Source organism: Scyliorhinus canicula, chromosome 20 (assembly GCF_902713615.1).
Source record: "Scyliorhinus canicula chromosome 20, sScyCan1.1, whole genome shotgun sequence".
Classification (NCBI taxonomy): Eukaryota; Metazoa; Chordata; class Chondrichthyes; order Carcharhiniformes; family Scyliorhinidae; genus Scyliorhinus; species Scyliorhinus canicula.
The window spans coordinates 43,960,827-43,976,932 of record NC_052165.1 but is presented as its reverse complement, the minus strand read 5'-3'; the positions used below and the strand labels follow the sequence as shown (position 1 = coordinate 43,976,932).

Below are 16,106 nucleotides of genomic sequence, written 5' to 3'. Positions count from 1 at the left end.
TAAATGGTGGAAGATATAGAGGGGATGTCAGAGGTAGGTTCTTTACCCAGAGAGTAGTGGGGGCATGGAATGCACTGCCTGTGGTAGTAGTTGAGTCGGAAAATTTATGGACCTTCAAGCGGCTATTGGATAGGTACTTGGATTAGGGTAGAATAAGGGAGTGTAGGTTAACTTCTTCTTAAGGGCAGCACGGTAGCATTGTGGATAGCACAATTGCTTCACAGCTCCAGGGTCCCAAGTTCGATTTCGACTTGGGTCACTGTCTGTGTGGAGTCTGCACATCCTCCCCGTGAATGCGTGGGTTTCCTCCGGGTACTCCGGTTTCCTCCCACAGTCCAAAGATGTGCAGGTTGGGTGGATTGGCCATGACAAATTGTCCAAAATTCTATGATTAACCTAGGACAAAAGTTCGGCGCAACATCGTGGGCCGAAGGGCCTGTTCTGTGCTGTATTTCTCTATAAACTCTACTGGGTATCCATCCGGCCCCGGGGCTTTCCCCGACTGCATGGCCTTTAGGCCCCCCAATACCTCCTCCACTCTAATCGGGGCCCCCAGCTCATCCACTCGCCCCCCCACCTACTGTTGGGAAGGTTAACCCGTCCAGAAACCTTTTCATCTCCTCCGGTTCTTCTGGCGGCTCCGAAGTATACAGCTTGCGATATTATTAGCCTGGTCTTATTCAATCCTGCCGGGTCCTCCACTTTGCGCCCCCCCCCATCCCTCACTCTATCTATTTCCCTGGCCGCCTCCCTCCTCCCGAGTTGCTGCGCTAACAATCTGCTAGCCTTTTCCCCATGCTCGTACACCACTCCCCTTGCCTTCCTAAGCTGTTCCACGGCCCTACTCGTGGATAGTGCCCCCAGTTCCGCCTGTAGTCTCTGCCTCTCCCTGAGTAAAACCTCCCCCGGGACTCGGCGTGCTCTTCATCTATCCGACCCATTTCCCTGACAAATCTATCCATCTCTGCCCTGTCTGCCTTGGCTCTGTGGGCCCCAATTGAAATCAGCTCCCCCCGCACTACTGCCTTTAGCGCCTCCCACAGGGTCGCCGCTGAGACCTCCCCCGTGTCATTCACCTGCAAGTAATTTTACATACACCTCCGAAGCCTCTCGCAGATCCCCTCCTCCAACAGCAGTCCCACATCTAGCCTCCATTGCGGGTGTTGGTAGCTCGCTCCCCCGATCTGCAGGTCTACCCAATGCGAGGCATGGTCTGAGATAGTAATTGCCGAGTATTCCGTGTTCTTTACCTCCCCTATACAATCCCTGCTTAGTACGAAGAAATCTATCCTAGAATATACTTTATGGACGTGCGAGTAAAACGAGTAGCCCCTTCCTGTCGGCTGTCTATCTCTCCAGGGGTCCACTGCCCCCATTTGCTCCATAAACCCTTTTAGCTCCCTTGCCATTGCTGGGAGTCTACCCGTTCTGGGACACGACCGATCCAAAGCCGGGTCAAGGACCATGTTAAAGCCCCCCCCCCCATTATTAGCCTGCGAGAATCCAGGTCCGGGATCTTCCCCAGCACTCTTTTAATGAAGTCCACGTCATCCCAGTTCGGGGCATATATATTCACCAGCACCACTCTTCTCCCCTCCAATCTGCCCCGTACCATCAGGTATCTGCCCCCCCTGTCTGCGGATATGCCCTCCGCCTCAAATTGCACGCGCTTGTTGATCATGAATGCCACCCCCCTGGACTTCGAGTCCAAGTCCGAGTGGAAGACCTGGCTAATCCAGCCCTTCCTTAGCCTGGTCTGGTCAGACACTTTCAGATGTGTCTCCTGCAACATAATTACGTCCGCCCTCAGAGCCCGCAAGTGCACGAACACCCGCGCCCTCTTAACCGGCCCATTCAGTCCCTTGACGTTCCAGGTGATCAGCCTGGTCGGGGGGCACAACCCACCCCCCCACCACGCCGGTCAGCCTTAGCCTTTCTCGGGCCGGCCCCCGAGGTCAGCAGAACAACCCCCCCCTAACCACATCCCCCGATACCCCCACCCCTGCCATCCACTGGCTGTGATCTACCCCCCCCCACCTGACTCCCTTGACTACCCAATCTGCTAACCCGGTGACTCAACACTCCGGCGCCTTCCTGTCTCATTTCCATTGTTTCCCCGTCCTCCTCCCCACTCCCCGGCACCCCATCCCCCTCTCCAACCTGGAGCAAGCCGGCTCCAGTGTCCTCCGCGAGCTGCACAAAAAGTACAAATCCGCCCAAAAAGGAAAAAACAGAAAAAAGAGGAACAAAACAACCAAATAAAACCCATGAGAAAAAAAGAGAAAAAAAAGTAAACCCCCAAACTAATGTCCATGAACAAAGGAAAGAGTCCCAAATGTTCCGCTTGGCACCTTTGGCCCAGCAAACCGTTGAACAGCAGTCCAAGCCCATTCGGCGTACCTTCCCACGGTAATCCTCGGGCCCTAATTCACGTCTGTGGGGCCTCTTTTCAGGACCAGCCCCTGATCCCTCGCAAAATCCATCGCTTCTTCGGACTCGGAGAAGTAGTGGTGTTGACCCTGGTGCGTGACTCATAGGCGAGCCGGGAACAGCAGACCAAACTTCACGTGCTTCTTGAACAGCACCTCCTTGACATTCTTAAAGGCTGCTCGCCGCCGAGCCACCTCCTGGCTTAGGTCCTGGTAAATGCGGAGAACACTGTTGTTCCACTGCTGCTGGCGCTCTTTGCCCACCGCAGCACCCGCTCCTTGTCCATGAACCTGTGGAACCTAATCACCATCGGGCGGGTGGGTCCGCCCCTGCCTCACCTGCACTCTGTGTGCCCCCTCCAGCTCCGGCGGTCGCGGAAAGGCTTCGGCCCTCATCAGCTGCTTCAACAGGTCTGCTCCAAACGCTGCGGCATCAGCTCCCTCAGCCCCCTCCGGGAGGCCGACCATCCTCAGGTTGTTCCTGCGGACTCTATTCTCCAGCTCCTCCACTCTGTCCAGCAGTCTTCTCTGCCGCTCTTTCAGCCCGTCAACTTCTAGCGCCGCAACCGTCTGCGCATCCGCCTGCTCCTCCACCGCCTCTCCCAGCTCCTTAACTTTAACATCTTGCGCATCCAGCCTCTGGTTCAGCTGATCCACCGCTTTCTGGATTGGGTCCAAGCTGTCCCGCTTCAGCACTTCAAAACTGGATTTCATTACCTGGAGCATGTTATCCAGCGCCTGCTGGATTGCTGAGTCCGGGGTCCATGTGTCCGCCATCTTCGGTCTCAGGTAATTTTCTTCAGGTCCTTGCCTCTGTCCCATTTTCTCCTTTTTCTTCTGCCTTCTGGACTCCCGCTGTTCCATGTGCCGCAGCCCGCTCCTCAGCACTTTCGATGCCGCCTTCCTTCTCCCAGCTCCTTAACTTTTACCTCTTGAGCATCTGAAGTGGGTCCAAGCTGTCGTGCTTCAGCGACTCCAAAACTGTTTTTCTTCTCCTGGAGCAAGAAAGGTCCGTGTGTCCGCCATCTTAAGTTTCAGGTCAGTTTCCTCTGCTCCTTGCCTCTGTCTCTTTCTCTCTCTCTTCCTCTACCTCCTGGCCACCCACGGTTCCATCGATTGCAGCCCGCTCTCCAGCACTTTCACGGCCGCCTTTTTGCCGCTCCGTAGTCCCGCTATCGCGGGGAATCAGCCCTAAAGCCCTGCCGGAGTGAGAGCCCGCCGAATGTGCGGCTCACTCAAGCATCGCCGCCACCAGAAGCCGGTCTATCCAACTTTTGACCATGGGTGTGTGATGATCTCATTTGCTACAAAAGTTTCTGGGATGATTGATGTGTTTGACAGACACTAAACTCTTGCACGTAGTTGTCAACATCTCTATTGACACCTGGCCAGTACACTGACTGCCTGGCACATCTTTGACATTTCTCTATCCCTTGATGCCCTTCATGTTTCTTTTCCAGAATACTTCTTCATAGGCAGGAGGGTATTGCAATTCTGTCTCCTTTCAACAAGAATCCATTTCTTGATTCTTCTTGATGCTTTGAAAATTGATACAACTGCCACTAGGCCATCTTCCTCTTAGATTTTTGATCATCTGTTGAAGTAGTGTCTTTTTCAGTTTCATCCTGTATTAACTTTAGCTTTGTATCAGACACAGGTAACATGTCTGCAACAAATGTGGCATGTGCTTCCACATTTAGTACTACTTCTGATGTTTTCATATCATTGCAGCTTGTAGCTCTTGACAATGCATCTGCTACAACTAGTTCTTTGCCCGGGGTATAGACTAACGTGAAGTTGTATGTTTGTAGTTTCATCAGCATACGCTAAAGTCTCGGCGACATGTCATTGAGATCTTTCTTTATTATGTTGACCAGAAGACGATCATCTGAATTCACAATTAAGTGTGGTAGGCCATACACATAGTAATGAAATGTACTTATGCCCGTTAACAGACCTAGGCATTCTTTTTCTATCTGTGCATACCTCTGCTCTGTCTGAGTCATAGCGCAAGATGCATACTGTTATGGGCCAGGGTTTAGAGAACCCCAAAGTGTATCATGGAGTTCACCTGACCCAGAACTTTTAATAGATTGTGGTATGGGGAGCACACGGCCCACTCTACAGGTGTGGTACAGCAGAAATGGAAAAGTAATTTTTAAAGCAAAACAATGTTTATTCTATGAACTCAAGTTAACCTTTTTGAAATATACAGTGAACAACTTAGCAACCATTAATTCAAATACAACCCCCAAAGAATACAACACTAAGTAATCTGTAAGCTGTTCTTTTAACATCCAGAAGACTTAAGAAACACCTTTTAACAGAAGCACATTAGGTTTACATTCACAATTCTAAATTCACCAAATGATCAAGAGATAGTCTTTTCATGACAAAGAGATCAACAGTACACCCGCTCTGTCTGGCTTCAGCTCCAACATGGAAAATTAAACTAAAACACACCCGGCAGCAAACAGCCTAAAACAAAAGTAAAAAGCTGACAGACAGCCCAGCTCAACCCACACTCTGACATCACTGATAAACACCCATTTCTTAAAGGTACATTTCTTAAACACCCATTTATTAAAGGTACTCTCACGTGACAATACGCAACTGGCTTCCATTGATCATCTGCTTTCTGTAACAAAACTGCACCAATGCCATTCTGACTGACATCCATTGATATTTTGTTTCCTGCGTGGAATCAAAAAATTCTAAAACCAGAGCTGTCACTTTCATGTCTTACCACTCAGCTTCATGCTGAGGTATCCTCAGAAATTCAACCTTTTTAATCAGATTTCTTAAAGCTGTTGTTCTGCTGGACAGATTGGGAATAAACTTACCTATAAAATTGACTACATCCAGTATCCGTAGAATTGCCTTCTTATTCATCTGTACTGGCATCTGACCAATGACATGAACCTTGAATTGCTCTAGTTGTACACCTTCGTTTGACATGACATATTCAAGAAATTTTAGTTTCTGGATGCCAAATTGGCACTTTTCTCTGTTCAGCTTTAAACCATAAGAATTAACTCTTGTTAGGACTTTCAGAAGCCTTTCACAGTGTACGTCCGGAGTGTTGGACCATATTATCACATCATCTACATACACATGAATACCTGGTATTCCTTCAAAGATAGTTTCCATCACACGGTGGAAGATCTCGGAAGCTGATATTATGCCAAAGGGTAATTGGTTTGAACTAATATCGGCCAAAGGGAGTGTTAAAGGTACGCAATTTTCTGCTTCTACTTCCAGACGCAGTTGCCAGAATCCCTTGTAAGTGTCCAATTTTGTAAAATACTTGGCATGCACCATTTCTGCTGTTATCTCTTCTCTTTTAGGAATGGGATAGTGTTCTCTTCTTATGTTATTGTTCAAATCTTTTGGATCGATACATACTCTTATGTCCCCATTTGATTTACGCACACACACCATAGAGCTTACCCAGTCTGTTGGCTCAGTCACCTTCAATATGGTATTGCATTGTGGCATTCTATCTAACTCAGCCTTGAGATGGGGCTGGCACTCTTCTGGGCACATGTTTTACTGGCTGAGCATCATTTTTTAGTGTACTGCTGTATGTGAATGGTAAGGTGCCCATTCCACTAAAGACATGCTTGACGTTGCTCAATATGTCCTCAATTCTGTCATTGAGTGAGCCATTTAAATCTCTGGCTGTGCATATCCTTTGTAACAAATTTAATTTAATCTACCCCAATTAGTGATGACTTTCTATCATCCACAGTTTCAAAGTCAAATGGCATACAGATGCCACTGTTTTTTACCATGAGGCAGCAGGAACCTTTCGTCAGTATTGCATTCCTGTTGTAGTCTGTCAATCTACAGTTTGATTTTTTTAATTGTGGCATCTCGTGCACTTGTTTGAGATCTGCCTGATTAAATTTGCATGTGCACCCTTATCCAGCTTGAATGGAACATCAGACCCATTAGTATTTAATGTTACAGTCCAATCTTTAATTAAATTGGAGAGTTGAAATATTTTTCTATCATCAGTTTCAGTGCTTTTACCATGAAGAGTACTCGCAGAGTAAACTTAGAGTGATTATTATTTGAAGTTAGAAATGTTTTTTCATGTCCTTCATTTTGTATGTTCTGTATCTTTTTATGTGTATAGAACAATTTTTCAAGAGTTGTTTGCCGGTATTGCTGAAGTAAAACGGCATTGTGAGGCAAAATGATTGAACTTGTTGCACCGCAAGAATTTTTTTCCTTTCACAGGACAATTTGTTCTATAGTGGGTGCACGTTATCATGTTCGTGAAGTCACTTTCAAAACAGCCACCATCAGTGGCGTGTTGTCTTCTGAACTGCAACACAGCTTTAATGGCGTCGGCCACGTTTCCCGAGTTTGCTCCTTTTTTTTTAGTCCTGAACTCTGCATATTCATTTGTGGATTTCTCACTGGCCTTGCAAATATTTATGGCTTCTTCCAACTGCAAAATCGGTCTTCTTAATAATCTTCCTCGCAATCATTCATCATACATACCAAACACTATTTGATCCCGCAATATCGAATCAGTAACGGAGGAAAAATTACAGGCTCTCAGTCTTAAATCAGTTATAAACAAATCTACCGATTCTCCTTTAAGATGCAACCTTTTTCTGAACATGTATCGCTCGTATGTTTCATTGACTTGCGCTTTGCAATACACATCAAATTTGTCAATGACCTGTTCAAATATTTTCTTATCCTCGCTGTCTGTGAATTCAAATGAATTAAAAAATGCCTGTGGTCCTGCCAAATTGAGGAGGAGCGCGATTTTTCGTTGATCAGGAGCTGATTCTAACGCAGAGGCAGATTTTAAAAAACTTCAAATTGCTGTTTGAAATTTTGCCAGTTTACACTTAGTTTACCGGTCGTCCTGAGGTGTTCAGGCATTTTGAGACGTTCCATCTTACGATCAGTAACTTGGTGCTTTCGAAATCTGTATTGCGGCTTGATTGTTCTTCTTTTCTTTCAAGAAGCTAAACTCACTTTCTAAACTCACTGTTTACTTTTTAGGAGCAAACACCTGGTACCATGTGGTGTTCTTTGTAATTCTTGTTATCAGGATGGATGGTGTAGTGTTCACAAAGACCATAGAAGCTAATTTCATTAACAAAGCTAACATTTATTTACACTACTTATTAAAGCTCGACCACTTACTCCTTTAGTAAACAATAATCTTGTAATCTACACTCAAATAACACTAGTCTCTACATTCTATCTATTTTTAAAAATAAATTTGGAGTACCCAATTATCTATTTCCAATTAAGGGCAATTTAGCGTAGCCAATCCACTTACCCTTCACATCTTTTGGGTTGTGGGGGTGAAGCCCAGGCAGACACAGGGAGAATGTGCAAACTCCACACAGACAGTGACCCAGGGCCAGGGTCCTCAGCACCATAGGCAGCACAAAGAACAAGAACAAATAACAATACAGCACAGGAACAGGCCCCTTGGCCCTCAGGCTGTACCGGTCATGATACCAACCTTTTGCACTTCCTTTGCCGTATCCCTTTATACTCATTCTATCCATGTGTTTGTCAAGACGTCTTTTGAACAGTGTTAATGTATCTGTTTCCACAACCTCCCCTGGCAACGCGTTCCACGCACTCAGCACCCTATGCGTAAAAAAAACTGCCTCGCACATTGCCCGTAAACTTTTCCCCAAGGACCTTAAACCTATGCCCCCTGGTTACTGACCCCTCCACCCTGGGAAAGCAGTGCTATCCACTGTGCCATCATGCCACCCACTACGCTCCATCTATAACTCTTCTCTGATCTCTCTCACTACTCCTATGCTCTCCAGCCTTCTCCCAGAAGTCTGAGTCAGTGTTTTATATAGTTCTATATCTAGCTCCACCTAGTGTTTAATTATATGACATTAACCCCTTGTATTCTGAACATTTCGCATAATGTCACATCTGTTTTATTTTATTCAAGGGACGTGGGCATTGCTGGCTGGGCCAGCATTTAATGCCCATCCCTAATTGCCCCTGAACTGAGTGGGTTGCGGAGACATTTCAGAGTCAACCACAGTGATGTGAATTTTGAGTCACATGGGGGGAGGCCAGGCCAGGTAAGGACACAGCCTTTCTTCCCTGAAGGACGTTAGTGAACCAGATGGGTTCAGACAGCAATGATTATTTAAATTTAAAACTTTTATTGAATTCAAATTTCACCCGGGTCCCTCGACCCCGGGCGCTGGATTAATAATCCAGTGCCAACGCCACTTGACTACACCCCTCCGTAAATTTGTGTTTACTTCAGCCAGTCACCATGGCAACCAAGTACAGTAACCTGGACTGTGGACCCCGCCTCAAAAGCAAACCTGCCAAGATGCCCAGTTCGGGTGTGTGTCCAGGGCGAGTTTGTGCGCCGAGAATAGGAACATGTTGTTATCAGTTTCTGGCGGTGTGCCGGTCATGGCGCATGCGCCCTTTCCAGGACGGTTGAGGCCCGGTCACGTGGCTTTCGGCGGCTGGCTGCCGGTTTGGAATGCAGGCGCCGTTTGAACAGGGCGCGCGGGCAGCTTTGGTTGGCGTGGCCTCAGTCCCGGGCGACTGAGAGTCAGAGGCAAGTCTTCACAAAACAATCATTACGTATTTATATATTGCCGGTGTAAACCCATTCCTGCTTCGGCCCGGATCGGTTGGGGTAGGGGGTAGGGGTTGGGTTGGGCTGGGCTGTTTGGGGGTTGGAGGATTGGGGGGGTTGGGGTAGGGGTGGTGGTGGTGGTGGGGGGGTTGGGGTAGGGCTGGTGGGTGGTGGTGGGGGTTGGGGTAGGGCTGGTGGTGGTGGGTCTGGGGGATGGGTGTAGTGGGGACAGGTGGTCTGAACGATCAGGGGATGGTAGGGCTAGGGGTTGTGGAATGGGGCTGGAATAAGAGGGTAAAGTGGAACTGGAATAGGGGGTAGAAGTGGAGAAGGAGGTTTGGGGGGAGAGTAGGAGGTTTGGGGGGAGAGTAGGAGGTTTGGATGTGGCGGGGAGAGGTGAGGGGGTTGGAGTGGGCGGAGAGGAGTGAGGGGGCTGGAGTGGGCGGAGAGGAGTGAGGGGGCTGGAGTGGGCGGAGAGGAGTGAGGGGGCTGGAGTGGGGGGAGAGGAGTGAGGGGGCTGGAGAGGAGTGAGGGGGCTGGAGTGGGCGGAGAGGAGTGAGGGGGCTGGAGTGGGCGGAGAGGAGTGAGGGGGCTGGAGTGCGCGGAGAGGAGTGAGGGGGCTGGAGTGGGCGGAGAGGAGTGAGGGGGCTGGAGTGGGCGGAGAGGAGTGAGGGGGCTGGAGAGGTGAGGGGGCTGGAGTGGACGGAGAGGAGTGAGGGGGCTGGAGTGGACGGAGAGGAGTGAGGGGGCTGGAGTGGACGGAGAGGAGTGAGGGGGCTGGAGTGGACGGAGAGGAGTGAGGGGGCTGGAGTGGACGGAGAGGAGTGAGGGGGCTGGAGTGGACGGAGAGGAGTGAGGGGGCTGGAGTGGACGGAGAGGAGTGGGCGGAGAGGAGTGAGGGGGCTGGAGTGGACGGAGAGGAGTGAGGGGGCTGGAGTGGACGGAGAGGAGTGAGGGGGCTGGAGTGGACGGAGAGGAGTGAGGGGGCTGGAGTGGACGGAGAGGAGTGAGGGGGCTGGAGTGGACGGAGAGGAGTGAGGGGGCTGGAGTGGACGGAGAGGAGTGAGGGGGCTGGAGTGGACGGAGAGGAGTGAGGGGGCTGGAGTGGACGGAGAGGAGTGAGGGGGCTGGAGTGGACGGAGAGGAGTGAGGGGGCTGGAGTGGACGGAGAGGAGTGAGGGGGCTGGAGTGGACGGAGAGGAGTGAGGGGGCTGGAGTGGACGGAGAGGAGTGAGGGGGCTGGAGTGGACGGAGAGGAGTGAGGGGGCTGGAGTGGACGGAGAGGAGTGAGGGGGCTGGAGTGGACGGAGAGGAGTGAGGGGGCTGGAGTGGACGGAGAGGAGTGAGGGGGCTGGAGTGGACGGAGAGGAGTGAGGGGGCTGGAGTGGACGGAGAGGAGTGAGGGGGCTGGAGTGGGCGGAGAGGAGAGAGGGGGCTGGAGTGGGCGGAGAGGAGAGAGGGGGCTGGAGAGGAGTGAGGGGGCTGGAGTGGGCGGAGAGGAGTGAGGGGGCTGGAGTGGGCGGAGAGGAGTGAGGGGGCTGGAGTGGGCGGAGAGGAGTGAGGGGGCTGGAGTGGGCGGAGAGGAGTGAGGGGGCTGGAGTGGGCGGAGAGGAGTGAGGGGGCTGGAGAGGTGAGGGGGCTGGAGTGGACGGAGAGGAGTGAGGGGGCTGGAGTGGACGGAGAGGAGTGAGGGGGCTGGAGTGGACGGAGAGGAGTGAGGGGGCTGGAGTGGACGGAGAGGAGTGAGGGGGCTGGAGTGGACGGAGAGGAGTGAGGGGGCTGGAGTGGACGGAGAGGAGTGAGGGGGCTGGAGTGGACGGAGAGGAGTGAGGGGGCTGGAGTGGGCGGAGAGGAGTGAGGGGGCTGGAGTGGACGGAGAGGAGTGAGGGGGCTGGAGTGGACGGAGAGGAGTGAGGGGGCTGGAGTGGACGGAGAGGAGTGAGGGGGCTGGAGTGGACGGAGAGGAGTGAGGGGGCTGGAGTGGACGGAGAGGAGTGAGGGGGCTGGAGTTGACGGAGAGGAGTGAGGGGGCTGGAGTGGACGGAGAGGAGTGAGGGGGCTGGAGTGGACGGAGAGGAGTGAGGGGGCTGGAGTGGACGGAGAGGAGTGAGGGGGCTGGAGTGGACGGAGAGGAGTGAGGGGGCTGGAGTGGACAGAGAGGAGTGAGGGGGCTGGAGTGGACGGAGAGGAGTGAGGGGGCTGGAGTGGACGGAGAGGAGTGAGGGGGCTGGAGTGGACGGAGAGGAGTGAGGGGGCTGGAGTGGACGGAGAGGAGTGAGGGGGCTGGAGTGGACGGAGAGGAGTGAGGGGGCTGGAGTGGACGGAGAGGAGTGAGGGGGCTGGAGTGGGCGGAGAGGAGAGAGGGGGCTGGAGTGGGCGGAGAGGAGAGAGGGGGCTGGAGTGGGCGGAGAGGAGAGAGGGGCTGGAGTGGGCGGAGAGGAGTGAGGGGGCTGGAGTGGGCGGTGAGGGGACAGTTGATCTGGAAGGGAGGGGAGTGAGAGAGGACGTGGTGGAGAGGGGACGTGGTGGGGAGAGGACGTGGTGGGGTCGCAATGGCGGGGAGATGAGTGGATGGTGGTAGGGGGGCATTGGATGTGAAATTGGGTGTAGTGGGGCATGGAGTGTAGGGTGGAGGTGTGTTTGGGTGGTCTTTTGAGTGTGGATGCTGGAATGGGGTCTCGAGAATTGTGAGGCTTTGTCTTGGGGAAGAGGGGGCAATGGCAATGCTGGAGGTGGGTAGAAGGTGGAATGACAGTGCCAGGGGTGCAGAGAATGGCGGATCCATTGTGTGGAGACTTCAGATTCCTTGGAAATCCAGTCTCTGAGCTCCAGTGTAGTGCCAAACCTGGTTCAAAATGTGCTCAAGGATTTGATCTAACAAAGAACAATACAGCATAGGAATAGGCCCTTTGGCCCTCCAAGCCTGCGCCTATCATATCTCCTATCTAGACCAACTCCCTGTTTCCTTCTATGTCCCATCTCTTCATGTGCCTATCCAGATAAGTCTTAAAAGTCACTAAAGTATCTGCCTCAACCGTCTCATTTGGCAGTCTATTCCAGGCCACCACCACCCTCTGTGTCAAAAAAACTTCCCTGACACATCTCCACTGAACCTCCCACCCCACCCCACCCCACCCACCCCACCCCACCCCACCCCACCCCACCCCACCCCGCCTTGAACTTGTATCCCTTTGTAATTGTCATTTCCGCCCTGGGAAAAAGCCTCCAACTGTTCACCCTATCTATACCCCTAATAATTTTATAAACTTCTATTAGGTTGCCCCTCAGTCTCCGTCTCTCTAGGGAGAACAACCCCAGTTTATTCAATCTCTCCTCACAGCCAATACCCACCATACCAGGCAACATCCTGGTAAACCTTGTATGTGCTTTATACATTTCCCTGCATGTTCGGATAAGAGATTTTGAATTCTAGTCTTACTGACAATCCAATTGTGGGTCTGAGATTGAATTGATAAATTGGAAAGGGCACGGAGAAGAGCATCAAGACTGACTTTCAGTATAAAGAGGGTAAAATTTAAAATAAGGCACTGGTTTATGATGGCTGAATAAATTAAACTCTTTATAAAATGGGGTTACAGGAGTTTCTGAAATTCTTTATGCCAATGACTTTTAATCAATTTTCAGTGTAAACAGAACGAGTCAATTTGATTGATTGAATGTTTAGTATATCCTGCTGAGCAAGCTAATAGAAAACAAAATAGAGAAGTTCCAAGTGCAGTTGGATGAAAGAACAGTAAAGATGACAGCCATGGTGCATTGTGTTTTGATGTGGCGAATAATCTTATCTCTAAGCTTTCTTTCAAATACAGTGAAACAAATCAGAAACTTACAACTCATAACAATGTTTCAAGAGTTAGCAAATCTCATGTAGATTATTTAATTATATTTGAGCATTTTATGTTTTGGATGTAGTCGGACACTCCGCTAGACTCATGTCCGAGGTTTCCTTTGATGCAGTTTAATATTGGTGTAATTGTTTTTTATATTTTGATAAATTTAGAGTACCCTATTCTTTTTTTCCAATTAAGGGGCAATTTTGCGTGGCCAATCCACTTCGCATGTGCATCTTTGGGTTGTTGGGGTGAGACCCATGCAAACACAAGGAGAATGTGCGGACAGTGACCCGGGGCCGGGATTGAACCCTGATCCTCAGTGCCATGAAACAGCAGTGCCACCATGCTGCCCTGTAATATTGGTGTAATTAGCAGGACTGGCTTAATGAAGTTACTAGCAGCCCAGCTCTGGCTTCCACTTACTGGCATTAACAAATTGCAGCCCAAGTTACTTAAAATGTAGCTTGATTGATTGAGAATTGGCAAAAGCGACAAAAACATACTGAATATTTGAAAGTACATGGTGCAACTAAAAGGCTTGTTTCTTTTAATTTTACATTATATTTATCCTGTTAAGTTGTACTTGCACAACTGCTGCATTTGTTGTACTTCACATTCAATTTTAGAAATGTCAACACTTTTCATTCAATTTTGTATACAGTGCAAGTTTCTTGCTAATTGGGGAATGTGATTTTAATATTTTTTTCACCTGCAGTTTTCATGTTGGATATCTTTCTATGTTCTGATTGCTAAAATATGTACACGTGGCATGTGAGCTAAGCTAGTATGAATGGTTGTCAATCTTAAGCACTGCCACAGTGTTGGGGGTATTTCAGCATGTCATAACTGTAGAATATTTCAGTGTCGTTATAGTGTTCTTTTCTGTTATTTTATCTCCCCAGTGATCTGTTCTTGCTGCAGATGAGTTTGTGACTCTGGTTGCATGTTTGCACCAGGAGTATGCCAACTTGGCCATGGTCCTCAATTCATTGCTGAAGTTGGTTCAGAGGCAGACCTACACTTGTCTGTCCCATCAATATGGCCTTTACCTCTGCTTTGGGGGATTAGTGCTCATGATTGTATCTGCCTTTCAGTTTGGAGAGGTAAGTAACGTGTGAAATAATGTATACCTACAAACCTAATAGGCTAATGTGTGCAGATTTGGCTGAATATACCATTCAAGTAGAACTGCATAATTATTCTGAAGGTGCTTTGTTCATTGGTTAATTGGTTATAACAGACTCAACTAGAAGGCTGATGCATATGTCACTTATCAGCTCGTTATTTTACCCCTTTCAAACTTTGATAAGTAGGGTAAATAATATGAATGTTATTCAAAAATAATTCTTACCCAAATAACCATTTAGTGTTTGCAGTATTATATTTCTAGTTGCAATTTTTACACCTGAATATACTACCTACTGATATTTCAGTAATTCATTTTATAGAAATGTGAGTTTTCAATTTTTTTATTGTTATGTAGCTAAAGGCCCAATACTAACATCTTTTAGTTTGTCAAACTTAATAAGGTGCTAAATGAAAGCAAAATACTGTGGATGCTGGAAATCTGAAGTACAGGCAGAAAATGCTGGAAATGCTCAGCAAGTCTGGCAGCACTTGTGAAGAGAGAAACAGTTAATGTTTCAAGTTTCTGTGATTCTTATTGAACCCATTTGTCAATGATTTCTTTGATTTCTTTTGGACTTCTGTATATTTGAAGTTTTAGTGTTCCCCACATCATTAAGTATAGAGCCAGACTTTTGTGGAGTAAAACTAGAAAGCACTTTTTGCAAATTGTGGTAGAAGTTTTGATGTCTCATTTTCAGATTCTAGAACAATTGTTAAGTATAAAACTTTGAGTTTGATAATTTTTTGTGAGCCCAAGTTATCAAAGAATATGGGATGAAAGCAGGATTTGTGGAGTTAGGTGGGAGATCTGCCATGGTCTCATTGAATGGCAGTGGAAGCAGCTTAAGGGTGAAATGGCCTTCTGTTCTAACTTCCTATGTTCAGATACAAAAGGATTTACTTTTTTTAACACTCATGGGATGTGGATGTTGCTGGTAAGGCCAGAATTGATTGCAAATACCTAATTGCCTTTGTAAGGTTGTAGCCTCTTCTTGAAGCGCTGCAGCCCATGTGTTTAAGTACACCTACAGTGCTGTTTGGAAGGGAATTCCAGGACTTTAACTCAGTGACAGTGATGGAATGGCGATATTGTTCTAACTTGAGAGGCTTGGAAGGGTACTTAAAGGTGATAGTATTCCCAGCATATGCTGCCCTCGTCATACTAGATGATAGGGGTCGTGGATTTGGTAGGTGCTGCTGTCTGAGCTTGGTGAGCTGCTGGAATGCATCTTGTAAGTCAGTGTTTTTCAAACTTTATTTTTCTTGGGACCCACTTTTGCTAACTGGCCAACCTTCGCAAGACATGCCACGTTCGCTTACCTTTAATGCGACAGATGAACCTGCTTGGTCCTCACAATCTCATTCCAATCAGATTCACAGGAGGAGAGGACAATGTGCATTTCAGATGCAGAATTCAGCAGGTTCCTTTGTACCGTCTTCATCCTTGTTAGAATGGAAAATCCAACCTTGCACGTGTAGCTCGTTGTGAAGGGCAATGGCAAAAAAATGCTTGTTTTACTCAGTATTGGATACTCCTGGGTGATGCTACTCCAGAATGCTGACAATCCAATGGACTTGTGACCTGTTTTTAATGTGCAGTCACAGGTCAAGTGCAGCAACTCAATCTCCTCACTTGGAGTCAGCTGTAAGATAATAACTGACTCTGCGGTCTCTAACTCAAAGGGATTTTTCATCCATCGCTTCTCTTTCAAAATCTGAAACTTTTTTGAAAAGTAGTGACAAAAATTGTTGATCAGCACAACCAGATACAACTGAATAAGGCTTGCCAGTCTATTGACAGTACCCTTACAACCACTGTTTTCTTCAATGTGCTCTAGCTTTTCACAGTAACTTCATTGAAGCCTACTTGTGACAATACATGATTATTTTCGAAAAAATATTTTTATTAAGATATTAAACACGGGGAGAATGTGCAAACTCCACACGGACAGTGACCCAGAGCCGGGATCGAACCTGGGACCTTGGTGCCGTGAGGCAGCAGGGCTAACCCACTGCGCCACCGTGCTGCACTATGAACAGCAAATACAAACAAACACAAGAACAAACAGGAACATCATAATAAATAAC

At 48.5% G+C, this 16,106-nt stretch overlaps 1 protein-coding gene across 1 annotated transcript in view; it reads left to right on the top strand.

Annotated features, from left to right (window-relative positions):
* Positions 1-8,886: 8,886 nt before the first annotated feature.
* Positions 8,887-16,106, top strand: part of gnptab (N-acetylglucosamine-1-phosphate transferase subunits alpha and beta) — a 139,241-nt gene continuing 132,021 nt past the window's right edge. Inside the window, exons 1-2 of the mRNA XM_038780170.1 lie at positions 8,887-9,015; positions 13,793-13,993. Coding sequence (XP_038636098.1) covers positions 13,865-13,993 — 129 coding nt within the window. The 5' untranslated portion in view covers positions 8,887-9,015; positions 13,793-13,864. The remainder of the gene's footprint in view (positions 9,016-13,792; positions 13,994-16,106) is intronic.